Source organism: Erithacus rubecula (assembly GCF_903797595.1).
Source record: "Erithacus rubecula genome assembly, chromosome: 3".
NCBI lineage: Eukaryota > Metazoa > Chordata > Aves > Passeriformes > Muscicapidae > Erithacus > Erithacus rubecula.
The window spans coordinates 91795172-91808512 of NC_136689.1; the positions used below are offsets into that span (position 1 = coordinate 91795172).

Consider the following 13341-nt stretch of genomic DNA (forward strand, 5'->3'; position numbering starts at 1 on the left):
TGTATGTACTCCCTACTCACAGCACACAGTGGCTGCTGTTTGCACCATAAGAAAGCTGCATCCAGAGAAATATATTTTATTCTTCATATGCATAAAGAATTTCATACTGACCTCCAGTCATGGTTTTTCTTCTGCTGTGCATAAAATTATTTGATTTGCTGTTTTTTAACCTGAATTTAAAAGTGAGCTTCTGCTTCTGGGCGTGTTCTTTTTCAAGCCTGAGACTAAATCCAGAGACTGATTGCAGTACAGGCATGTGGGATGTCCAGGAATGCTAGACTGGGGCTACTGGACACTTTGACCTTTCATAATCAGTGCTGATATTATCAGTTTCCTATGAAACTTCCTATACAATAATGGATTTTTTTAGGATTAGCCTGAGAGAAAGGTTAAAAGTGTTTGTTCCTTAATGTTCTGACATATTATCAACAATTTCTTTACTCATCATTTTAATAGACAGAAGTGATGAGATCTTCCTGGAAAAATGGTTTCAAGTACTGACTTAAAATGTGTTTAGAAATCAAGGATTTCTGAAAATTGATCTCTCTGGGTTTCTCAAACTCACTGTTTTGTTCTGAGGGCTCCTGCTCACCTGCCCAGGCTGTCTGCACCTTCAGTTCCTTACCTGATTCTCATATTTTGGACAGGTGATTATTATAGCAGAGAAAAAGACATAAATAGTCATTCCTGGTCCACAGAAGAGAAGGCTGATAGAATTTATCATAGAATCAGTATTTTCTGAGTGCCAGCTGTGTACTCATTACCCATTTGTGTAATAAAAAAAAAAAAAAAAAAAAAAATCAGTATCATTACTGACATGTCCTTATTTCTACTAAGTAAATCATTTCAGTGTGAAAGTGTGATTTGCACATAACCCTGCATGATGCAGTGGTAATGTACAGGCAGTTCCAAAAATACTGATGTTATTTCTCATCTTTAAAATTCCAGATCTGCATGGAGTTGCTGCACAAAGCTTGGTCTGAAGGACATGAGTGGTATGCAGAGGTCTAAAAGACCAGCCTGCAGTTGTCCTCCAGTAAACAGCCTCTTATTCCCAGAGAAGAGATGAATTAGAGACAAGAACCATCCCAGGGGCTCCAAGACTGAGAAGAATGTATTTTTAGAAAGCCATCAGATGCCTGCCATTTGAAATCTGGAGACTCCCACGAGCAGGACACCAGCTGGCACAGCAGCAGAGTCCTTTACAAAAGTCATCACAATGACCTCAACAGGGATATGTATGTGCTGGTTGCTCCTGAACTCTGTGGCAAGGGACAGCAATGTAACCACATCCAAATGGGCACATAGCAGAGTATTTAATGCTCTCATACAGCAGGATTGCTCACTGGTTACAGCATTACCTGGTAATATTCATAGAAATGTACAACATCTAAAAACATTGACTTCAGTTCCTGGAATGCATATTGTTTTCTTGATGTTTCATTTCTTAGAGTATTAGTTTTCCGTTGATTTTGTGTATGCATTGACATTGATGTTGTGGTGGATAGTTATTTTGGAGACATTAAGCAGGAACACTTTAGGAAGCACAGAGCTTGTCCTCCCTGGAAAGGAAGTCCCTGTATCACATCCCTTGTGTGAGCAGTACAGCATGATGGCCATAGCCTGTGGGCAAAGGGGCTGACTGTGACACTGATGATTGCTTTAGCATTAAATCTTCCCACATGAAAAATGCATGTTTTTACAAAAGCACAAAAGTCACGTTCATGTACTTCCACTTCTAATTCCATCCCAAAGGCTGACAATCACCAGCAAAGCAGGACTACTTTATTGGCCTTTACCATTTTAATGCAGGATGGCTTATCAAGAAGGAACTACCATCAGGATTCACCCAGTGCAGAAGAGATTAGAATTGACTGCCTCTAATCTTAGTACAAGTCACATCCTTTTGCTTATCTGATTTCTTCATAATTCACCTTCAAGTATTTGCCACTGAGAGATGTCTGGAGCTTTTGTACCTGTCAGCCATGGAAGGTTTGGATTTGGTGCTGGATATCAGTTAAAAATGAAGGTGTCAATTGGACCTGCCACCCAGAATTCAAGACTTGTTTGTTCCATGTGGCTTAGGAAGATCACAGTGCTTCCAGGAACATTCCTGGAGACCAGCTCTGCAATATGACTTGGTCAGTAATGGGAGGTGTCTGTTTTGAGGTAGCCCTAGAAGCTGGATTATTTTAATGTTACTTGAAAAGCTTTCAAGATGAAGTCAAGAATGTAAATATATACATATGTATAGATAGGTATTATTTTGTCTACATAATATATATTCTGTAACATATATGGTTCACATTATATATTTATAGTGATTTTATGCATAGGTCTATAAATGTATAGAAGGTTCTAGAAAACATTCTTATAATGACAAATTGGGGAGATTAGCTTTTATTCTGCTAAATTAATATATGTAAAGAAGAGACATGCAGACACAGAAGTTAAGCACAGTATTTTGAAGGAAAAGAGAAATATACACAGAGGCTGGCAGCATTCCCCACAAATAAAGGTGTTAAAAGAGAAATTCAAGGAAAATAAGTGAAAAATACAAAAAAAAATTAGCACAGTGGAATATTTTTCATGGATGTTTTCAGGCAAAAATAGTTGTAGCTTATTATGAGGCTTTTATACTCAAGGCAACTGATAGAAAGCTGCTGTTTTAAATCTTGAGGTGTCTCAGTTATTTCTCACCACCACTCTTACCCCTTACACCAGTGTCAGACCCCTGAATGTGATGGCTTTGCAGCCACACACAGAGGAGGAGAGAGCATCTGTAGCGCGTCAGGTATCACACCAAAAAGCAATCGGTGGCATTTTGCAGATCTGCACTCCAGCATTGGGATCTGTCTCCATTTTATTAAAACATAGGATAATGCATGGCTCCTGCCAGCACACAAAACAGTAATTCACTTCCACCTCCTCTACAGAGGTTGTAGCACTAATGAAGCAAATCACATCTCAGGGAACATAGCCATGATTTAGTACGTGTATAACTGTAATAAAATGTTGTTATGGGCGAGATTGTTATGTTTTTAATGGAAAAAGAAGAATAAGGATTGAAATTGAGAAACAGCCCAGTTCCCATAAAAGGTAAAAATGTGCTTGGATAAAAGGTTAATAGAGTTAATTGTGGGGAGTAATACAAGACAGCAGCTCATGCTCGAGAAGATAATTGTGATTCTGATAAAGGGGAATTGTAATTAAATAGAGGTTGGATAAACACGATTATCCTGGAAAGGTTTCCCAGCACAGTACTGGGAGGTTTACAGATGTGGAGGCAGATGCCTGTACGTGATCTGGAAGTAGAGACACCACTGCTGCCAGCCCTGCTGGGCGCTCGCCACTGCGGCACGCTGCCCACGCTGCTGCTCTGGCCAGCCAAAGGCCATAAATCGAGCTCATTTGGAGTTTCAGTTCACCTGCAGCACTAGCTGGCAAGTGATCTCCCTGACTTGCTCACAGCTCCTCAAGATTTCTCATTTCTGCTGGCCTCCATTTCCACCCTGTCCTGCTGTGGGGGGAGCAGCCCTGGGTGCTGGCCAGGGTTGATCTGCCGCAGGATGGCTGTGGGCTGGAGCAGGCATCCCTCCCACACCACACTTTTCCCAGAAATTATAGAATTTTTTACATGGATATTAAAAGGAAATGCAGCAGTTTGATACCCTACCAGGCAAACAGAGGTGTTCCACACTGATCTGTTTTACTGAAATGGGTATTTGTGTTTAATATTTTTATTTGCTGAGTTAAAAATGTTCCACAATAACCTGTATGAGATGAAGGGAATCAAATATAGCATATCATTCCCAGGACAACTGGAATTCCAAAAAGCTTTTTGTTTTTGTTTCCTTTCTTTCCTTTAAACTGTGAAACATTTTTACTATATTTTCAGCTTTTAACTATTTATCATTAAAAAATGCAAATATACTGAATTTTAATATGGATGGTATTAATTCAGATTTTTCTGTAATTCCTATAGATTATTTTGCATAACGCATACAGAATAAAAACCTCTGAGAATTTACTAAGAAAAACCATCATGTAGTTCTGCTGCTCAATTATTTATAGCACTGTTTGTAATCACTGTATATCATAACAATATACATTCCCAAAAGCCTAAGGAAAATTTCTACAGGAGTTCTATTATTCCGTATTCGGAGCAAGTAAACATCTCTCTAGGGACTAAGCCTTATTTCCCCTCTCAAAAAAAGAGAGGGAAGATCTTTTGGCTTTCAAATTTTTGTTTTTCCAATGCCAGCTGTATTCCATATCTTCAAGCAGACTTCACAACCCCATATACAGAGACCAGTTCTGAGCTTTCCCTGTCACCTTTGAGCTTGCCCCTTCAAACCTTTTTTCCTTTACATTTTCTCCCCAATCTCTGGGCTTTCCATATGTATTTCTGTCAGTTTACAGCTGCAGTGAATCCTAAAAGTGGGCTTGGACTCAAAATGTGCCCTCAATGTTTTTTTGAGCATAATCTGCAACACGTTAGGTTGCTGACTATATACATATTGGAATAATCCCACAAGTATTAGGGTGGATAGCATCCATTGTGATAGCAAATGAGACTGAGAACAAAGTGAATTGAAACCCCTTGTGGAAACTCCCAGCACATTTTCTTTGGCTTTTTATCTCTGCAGCTGGCACGTGATGCCATAATTGTCTTACTCACATTCCTGTCTTCTCTGCTTGTTAAGTGAGTTTGTTGAAGTTTCTTGTATCAGACACGCATTTATTTGCAACCGTTTCTAAGACCATGACTCTACTGCCTAAATCAGTTGCTGAAACTTGAATTCTGTACAGGAAATATTCAGGGATCAAGGTAATTTTTAAACTCAGTCATGCACAATATCACCTTTGCTTCCCAGTCTACAACTATGTTTTCTTTGCAAGAGCTCCTGTTTATTGAAGTTTATTGAAAGAGTAATTTTTTTTCTTTAAAGTTTCTACTGAGTTCATTTCCTGGAGGGATATTTCTTTTGCCACTATACAGCAAGTATACACAGGACCTAGAATCAGACCCAGGCCATAGAGATGACTTAGCATTATTCCCACAAACCACCTCTAAGGATACTGGCTGCCTATGCTGCATACACAGGATTTGGCAGCTGCAAAAATGAATGTAGAGATGGGAAAGTTAAGACCAAGTTGTACACCTACCTAAAACATGTTTTGAATAGTCTGCCATACAGTGTTTCTGAAAAAACAACCTTTCACTGTTGAGTGACATATTTTCACTTACTAAAGGGGAGAGGGATTTAGATACATGTATTTTTATTAATTCTGCAACATTCAAAACTGAACTCTGGAAAATGCATTTAATTTTATGAAAATGTCATTCCTTGGGCTCTAACTTGCTAGCAGTGATTTTTTTTCCCCAATGCTTTAGTATCAATAACATGACACTTTTACTTCAGAAAGTAACTGGCATATGCTGTAATTTTGTGCTTTCCCAAGAGGAAAAAAAAAAGCAAGAGCTTTAGAAAGGAAACAGTGAAACGGTCACTGCTTGTGGTTACCAAAACTGAAGGCAAACCTTTCAGTTATTCTGCTGTCTACCCAGCCTAATATGAGGAACATTGAGCTCCCTGCCATGAAGAACCTCTGATGACTTACTGGTAGTGCAACGATCCAGTAAAGCAGAGGCAGCTGCTTAAGAAAAAAACCCAACGCTAACACTGTACAAAATTACAAAAGGGGTTTTCTAAACCATTATGTTTAAACTCAGTAAATGCAACCGTTCTCCAGTGCAAACTACCATCAGGAAAGATGATACTGCACAAGAGATCAATTTTCTCTATTCCAGATATCTTGTTGAATTAATCTTCTCCTAACTTTGATTAAGGTGTCTCCATATATGTTTGCATGAAACAGAATTTAAGAAAATTTTGTAAGCATGGGTGCCATCGCAGTCCATAAACACCAAGAGAACTTCACCCCCAGGAGGAATATGGAAAGAAGTAATCAGTTCCCGTAAGATTAAACTTCTTTTGCTAACTTTTTTTTCTGCAGAAAACCTACATTCCTATAAAGCTTTAATACTCCTGAAGTTTTAAGGGGTTTAAATAATCTTGCTGATGATAGGCATCTAGCTAGTACAAAGTTGATAAATCAAGCAATGTTTTTTTCTTCACTGATGACATGTTCCTAGAAAAAGGATTCCAAAAAGCTTTCCTTCAATGAGATTGGAAAGCATTTGAGCCTTGCTCAAATTAAGAATAATAATATATGTAAGGTCAGATAAAGGTGGATTTCTTTTGCTACATTTTGTCTTCATTTTAGCAAGCATAGTCTCAGATTTTTCACAACACGGGAGAAGTGATGTCCTTCACAGCTGTGTCCCCCATTTGTGAAATATACAGAAGCATCCTGGTAAATCTGCTTAGCTAGCAAGGTGATGCAGGTAGTAAAAGAAAATAATGTGGAACACCTTATGGATGAAAGACACGCCCTGATAAACACCACACGTGTTTATCACATGTAAATGCAGACAAGGTGGGAAACAGAGAGATTTAAATGGAATATTGTGGTTTTCAAAACATTTTGAAGGTAATGCCCAACCTAAATCCTCCCTGACACAGCTTGAGGCCCTGTCTTCTCATTCTGTCACTAGCTGCCTGGGAGGAAAGGCCAACCACCACCTTGCTACAATCGTGTAGCAGCATCTCAAACACTGGAAAGAGCAGATGGTAGTGATGTTCTGTTTGCTGGTAATTTATTTAGAAGACACCAATATTGAAGCCGTTATCTTCAGTTTTTTGTTGTAGGTGTGTCCCTCCACCATTCTCTTACATGCCTAGATACCTTTTGCATTTTTATTCTACCTTCTTACCTACAGAGGTATCCAAAATGATTACAGTTAAACTACCCCTTCCTTTATTGCAGTGGTAGTGGGAAATCCAAACCAAGGAAGACAAAAAACTCCCCATTCAAACCTAAAACCTTGGAAAACTCAGGTTTTGGGTGTGCAGAAGTTTATCCAGCATTACACTGTTTATTCAGAGGCATTATTTTCCTATGTCGAGAATATCCACCATGATAGTTCTGCTATGCTTCATTGATTTCACTTTAAATCCCGTATCTGTTATTATCAAAAGTGCTTAGTGGAGGCTCTGAGAGGCTCCTTCCTGTAACACAGCCCTGAAGCTGTGAGACACAATTGGCAACACCACACAATTCATGTGTAGACTGGCTACAACAACATTATCCAATGTGAGATAAGGCAGCAGCTTTGACTGTGGGCTATCTGTTGTCCTCTATGACAATGGTTCTTCTTGGATAGGTCTCAACATCCACAAATATGTAGCGAACCTCGTATCTTCCTGTTTCAAGATTCTGGAAAGAGAAAAATTTCCGTGTTTTTTTCTCTTTGGTAGTTTAAACTCAAGACTAAGCTTGTCAGGTGTATCAAGCAACTGTACATACCTCTTTGACTTCCACATGGACTGTTCCCTGTTTCCCTGATTCAGTGCCCTCAATATAGAACTTCAAACGCATATGTTTCAGTCCGTCCTTTACGTATTCAATGTGACTAAAAACAGCAACACAAAACAAAAACTCAACCACCCAGCAAGAATACAGATTATATGCTAGTTAAGACTTCAAATTTAAACTTACTTAGAGGAGTTGCTTACTTATTTTGTAAGAAAGTGTATTCCAGTGGTGTCCTTATGCTACCTTGGGGTCCTTCTCTACTGCTCCTCTCAAGCTTTACTGTGAGTGCCTAAGGACTAGTGGAGTTAGAAGAGCTAATTAGCTGCTGAGGATTAAGAGATGAAATGCTTAAATGTCCTCACCCCAGTCCTCCCCTCAAAACTGAGAAGTGATCCAGTGCTGAAAGCTATGGAAATTCCTTGTACTTATCTTAAAAAACCTCCACATTTGGAGCCTGTCATCTAGAAAGGGACCCTACATTACCGAGACTTCCAGAGTTTTTTTAGGCACTTCGTTTAAGTTATCAAGTCAAAACACACACAGCATGTTTTTTCAGATTAATTATCAGATTGGTTAAACCACAAACATCAAAACAAACAGTTCACTATGTGCTTAACTTTGGCAATACTTTTGTTCTGCTGAAATTGTGTAACTTTGGCAATGATATGAGATCTCCAACCTAAATGCTGGTATTCAGACTGGAGTTGGGTTATGCTCGAGTATTAAATAAAGAGCACATTGCTTTCAAAGTGACCACTTTGGGAAACTAATGATCCCATGTGAGTTCTGGCGCCAGTTTATGTTTCCTACTGAAATTATTAACTGCTGTTTAGTACCAATCTATTTCCATCAGCCATGTCCAGGTACACACTGTGAAATAAACTTCCAATACAGTTTAAAGAGACATGGTGGGGTAGAGATGACAAATGTGAAGAGCCTTACTGCAGTAAATTTACATTCAAGATGTTCATACACAAAAAAACCCTGTAAATTAAGACGTTTAAGATCATTCTTGTACTCAGATGCAAACACTACCATCTTACACAGCTCTCAGCTCAAAAATTTATTTAAAATACTAGGCATTCAGAATGATGGAAATTAAATACTAGGAAAGTTGATTCATAGTACATTTACTTATTTACAGACAGGTGCTCAAAATGTTTGTGCACATCAATTTCATTTAGCAGCTTCACTTGAAGCATTTTTTTCAGAGTCTGGTGAAGAGATAGAGCTTCAACCAGTAAGTTGCTTTCCTCAGACAAGATAAAAAAATCTCAGTTTCATGGTTCAACTTATGTCTGGGCTTATGTGTCTCATCTTATGTGAAACCTCATTGAATATATTCCTGCCAAATAAGCCAAAAGGCAAAGCAGGGAGGACTTAGATTTACTAAGAAATAGTTCTGTTGTTTCTTTCAAAAGGAAAGTAATAAATAGACACACTCATTAAAAGTTTAGGTGATAGATGTTCTGTTAAATACATAGTAGTGATGTTGCCTCAAGTACCAAAAAGCATTCTGCATATCAGTTCAGTATAGTTTCAGACTGTAAACTTCTGTCAAATTAGCAATGCAAGCCTAGGCCTCTGTACTACTCTTGTCAGACTCATGCTATTTTTTGGACAGCTCTATGTCTACCATGATGACTATTGCTTGTTTTGAGGCACACAGAATTGGCCTTTTATATTGTATGTACACTGTACTTAGTGGTATATGGCACACAAGAGGTACTGCAAAAAAAATTCTGTGCTAAATCAAAAGTGACAGGATATGTCACATACAGTTCATCACTCTAGAACTAACTTGTGATCCAAAAATATCTTTACTGTGCAAAAACACCAAGGGGTACCTGACATGCTGTCGTCTTCCTCTTCTTGTTGCCTCTCCATAGCCTTTGATAGAGTCACCAAAAACACCAATTATCTACAAGAGAAAAGAGGTTTGAGCTGTCAGAAGGGATCACATACAAACAGGTACTCCAGTATCAGCTCATGCCTCTGCTGTCAATGCACCTTCTTGTAACAAAATGCCCCTGGAGAATCTAACATGTCAAGAATAGAAGTGTTTATGAAAAAGAACAGTTTAAGGAAAACTCCTCTGTATTCCAGACCATTTTTTACAGTCTTGTATTAAATGTCTAAAATAAATCCTATTGATATCTTCCATTTGTACTGTTCTGAGGACATGTAAACTGACATTTTGCGTAAAAAGAGAAAAAAGAGCACAAAATATTAGCTCACATGTCCTCCAAGAGAATATGTTACAAAGTTTAAAATGCAAATGCATTCCTTTTCATATAATCTAAAAAGAAATTTAATGTTTTTTTTTAATCTATGAAGTCAGTGTAGATCAACTTAGTTCTTAAACTTACTTTAAATTTGGTTAGAAGGGGAGGCTAAGTTTTACTGTGCAAGTACCAAACTGCTCCAAAGCAGTCTTCATTTTTATTCAAGCAACAACTTGTCACTTCATTTCTAGGTTATCCTCAAAGGCATCTGTGGCAACCTTGTTTGCAGGATATTTTGTCTGAAGTAGTGGTTTTTAAAATCTAGTTTCACAGTGATTTTTGTTTACACCTAGCTATGATGCCTGTGTGATCCAATGACTGTTCTCCACCTGTTTTCCTGTTAGCCAAAGGAATGTTAATTGTGCTTCAAATGAAGAATTTAGATTCCTGGGTATCAGTGCAGTGCTTCACACAGTGACAGAACCACATGGTGAAGTGTCACAATGGAGTAAGTGTGCTGAGAAAAGGCAGCAGGTTAGATCTACAGAACTTAGTGGGACCAGGTGCCTCTTTATCCTGCAGAATTCAAGTGCTACATTTAGCAGGCACTCAGGTAAGTCCCAAAGACTTTATGTGTGGTGACATAAGCACAGTCTAAAGGCCAGACTGTATTTTCATCAGTTTTTGTGCTGTGGCACACTCACCTGGCTTCTAGCAGGCTAGTTCACACAAGCACAATGCTTGCACTGACTTGTTCTAATGCAGGCTCTGCTCTGGAGCAGACCCACCACATGCCAGCTAAAAGCACTGGCAGAACTGTTAAAGCATCACTGATGTAGCTTGTGAGATTCCTTGCACAAAATTTGGACTTGAAGAGAGGCAGTAACTACGAGAAACACAAGTTCAAAAACCAACCTCAGGGTGAGATCTGCATTTCTCCAAGGCATCTCCATAAATCTTATTTGGACTAGAAGAAGAGAACAGCTCTTTAAAAATCACATAGAACAAACCACCTGTAACAGAAACAACAGCAGATGGAATGAAAACTTACAAAACCAGATGGAAATAATGAAAAGTGTCTTCTGATAAAGAAGGTAATTTAAAAAAATAACCTGTAACACCGATTCCAACAAGAACCACAATAAAATAGGTAAAGTCTCTTCCAGCTTCTTTCACTGAAATTAAACAGAAAACAACATATAAGTTACAACCTTGGCTAATAACACTTGTATTACTTTATCACATAAATGCTCTTCTGTTAGTTTGTATCTAATGTAACATTTTAGCAGAAGAAAAAAATTCAGTAGTAGTTTCCATAATGCATCATTTTTGTAAAAGAGACCATGGAAAACATCTCTTATATTGTACAGGGCATGTTTACATCTCTGTTTACAGAGATGCCTTATTACTACAACTACCTTATTACTTTCTGTTTGCCAGATGTTTTCAAGGTCCAAAGTAGCAATTACTGCTACTTTTTGGGTACATAAGAGCTAGATTTTTAAGGAACTAATGAAGTGCAGTATTCATGCTACCACCTAAACCCACACTCACTGCAATCCTCATGCAAAGAAAAGATGTAAAAATAAAAAAGTGAAAGCTTTTAAGTTGCACACACTAAAAAGAACTGATTTTATGAATTAGTGATCAACAGAACAATAAAAAGGGGAATATTAGACCAAAATACATAATTAACTGTTGTTTGATTCGTTTTTATCTTTCAATTTTGATGTAAAGTACAACTGTCAGTATACACTGCAAAATAAGTCACATGAGATTCTCTATTCCAAAATACTTGAATACTTGGAAAGAGACTATCTTTTAGTGATTAAGGGTACATTTCAGTGGAGTAAAAGTTATGGAAGTACTTCTGCAGTCTTCTAATCAGCTGAAAGTGTTTTTCACAAGTCACTTCAAAGTACTTAAATTATCTAAGACTAATTATGCAGTAATTAATTTCCACTGAAGTGAATGAGACCAACTAAAGCGAAGGGAATTCATAAAGAAACTACCATTACATGTAGAGCATTGACAATTTTGTTGGAGGTGAACTTATTTCAACAGCCCTACAAACAGGCTGCATGTGATAGGATTTCCTTCAGAAAAGGAAAATGAGAGGCTATTTCATCTTGTGCCTGGTAATTACTTAAATCAACATACTGCAGAGAAGAAGTCACAGAATTTGTTTTGATTGTGCAGTGCATACACAGAAATGTGACAGCTGCTCCAAACAATACAATGTGAAAATAAACGGGCTGGGTGTGCTGGGACTTTATTTTTTTTTTCTAGATTCGTGATATTTGGAACAACAAAAGTACAGCTGCAGAAGGAACCGTCTCCAGCCCTTCTGAGCAGCACACAGCATCCTCCGCCTTACCTTTCTGAGCCGCCGACACCAGCGTCTCCTCGTTCAGCGCCCTTTGCACGGACACATCTTTGCTATTCCCAGGTTTTGCAGCCTTCAGCGCTCCCGCCCGTGTCGCGATGCTCCGGCGGGCGGCCCCGAGCAGCAGCGGGGGCTGGGGCCGCCACCTCCGGCAGGAGCAGGAGCAGGGGCAGGAGCCGCTGCCGGCGCCCGGGAGCGCCCAGCCGCGAGGGGCGAGCAGCCAGCGGCCCAGGCAGCCCCGCCCGAGGGAGGCGGGCAGTGTCCGGGGCAGCATGCCGGGCATGGCTCCCGCGGAGAGTCCGTGCCGCTCGCTGCCGCTCTCCCGGGAAGCGCCCGGGCAGCCTCCCGCGCCGAGCGGCCGCTGCCCCAGCTCGGGAGCACCCCTGGACCTTCCCCGCCGCTGGCCGCTGCCCCGGCGGAAATGTTTGGGACGGCGGAGCAGCGAGCGGCGGCAGCGGGTCCTGGGAGCCGTAGTTTGAGCGGGCTCCCTCTCCCGCCCGCCGCCGGGAGCGGCTCCAGCGAGGTCACTACAGCGCCCGCCATGCCCAGCGCCGCCGCCACAGCCACAGCCCGCCCTCCGCGGCTCGTTCGGGGGTGGGGAGGGGGCGGTGCCTGCGGTGCCGCTCACCCTTTAAAATATGTGTTCATACATGGTTTTCTTGGCCTTGCACACGTATATGTATGTGTTAAAGCGACGCAGGTGACGTTTCTACGAATGGAGACGGCTAGAGGGGTCTGGACAGGCTAAATCGATGGATCGAGATCGACGGCATGAGGCTCAACAAGGCCCCGCGGGCCCTGCGCACATCAGCCCCAGGCAGCGCTTCGGGCAGAGTGGCTGAAAGCTGCTGGTGGAAAAGGAGCTGGGGCTGCTGATTGACAGTGGCTGAACAGGAGCCAGATGGCCAAGGAGGCCAATGGCTGCCTGGCCTATATCACAAGTTGGCACTCAGTACTGTGTTCAGTTTTGACGGGATCGCTTTAAGAAGGACATTGAGCCGCTGGAGCAGGTCCAGAGAAAGGCAGTGGAGCTGGTGAAAGGTCTGGAGCACAGGCCTGATGAACAGCTGAGGGAGCTGGGGATATTTAGCCTGGAGAAAAGGAGGCTCAGGGGGACTTCATCACTCTGTACAAATCCCTGAAAGCAGGCTGTGGCCAGGTGGGAATCAGCTAGTCTCTGATAAGATGAAATGGCCTCAAGTTGTACCAGTGAAGGTTTAGGTTGGATACGAGAAATAATTTCTTCACAGAAAAGGCAATTAGACACTGGAATAGGCTGCTCATTGG

The 13341-nt window shown here is 40.6% G+C and overlaps 1 protein-coding gene across 1 annotated transcript; it reads right to left on the reverse strand.

Annotated features, from left to right (window-relative positions):
• Positions 1 to 5692: 5692 nt before the first annotated feature.
• TIMM21 (translocase of inner mitochondrial membrane 21) lies at positions 5693 to 12589 on the reverse strand. The gene is made up of 6 exons (XM_079302109.1): positions 12046 to 12589; positions 10781 to 10843; positions 10584 to 10681; positions 9291 to 9364; positions 7435 to 7540; positions 5693 to 7344 (listed from the first exon to the last, which is right to left on the reverse strand). The coding sequence occupies exons 1-6, from the start codon at positions 12335 to 12337 to the stop codon at positions 7252 to 7254; spliced, it is 726 nt and encodes a 241-aa protein (XP_079158235.1). The 5' UTR covers positions 12338 to 12589; the 3' UTR covers positions 5693 to 7251.
• Positions 12590 to 13341: the final 752 nt, after the last annotated feature.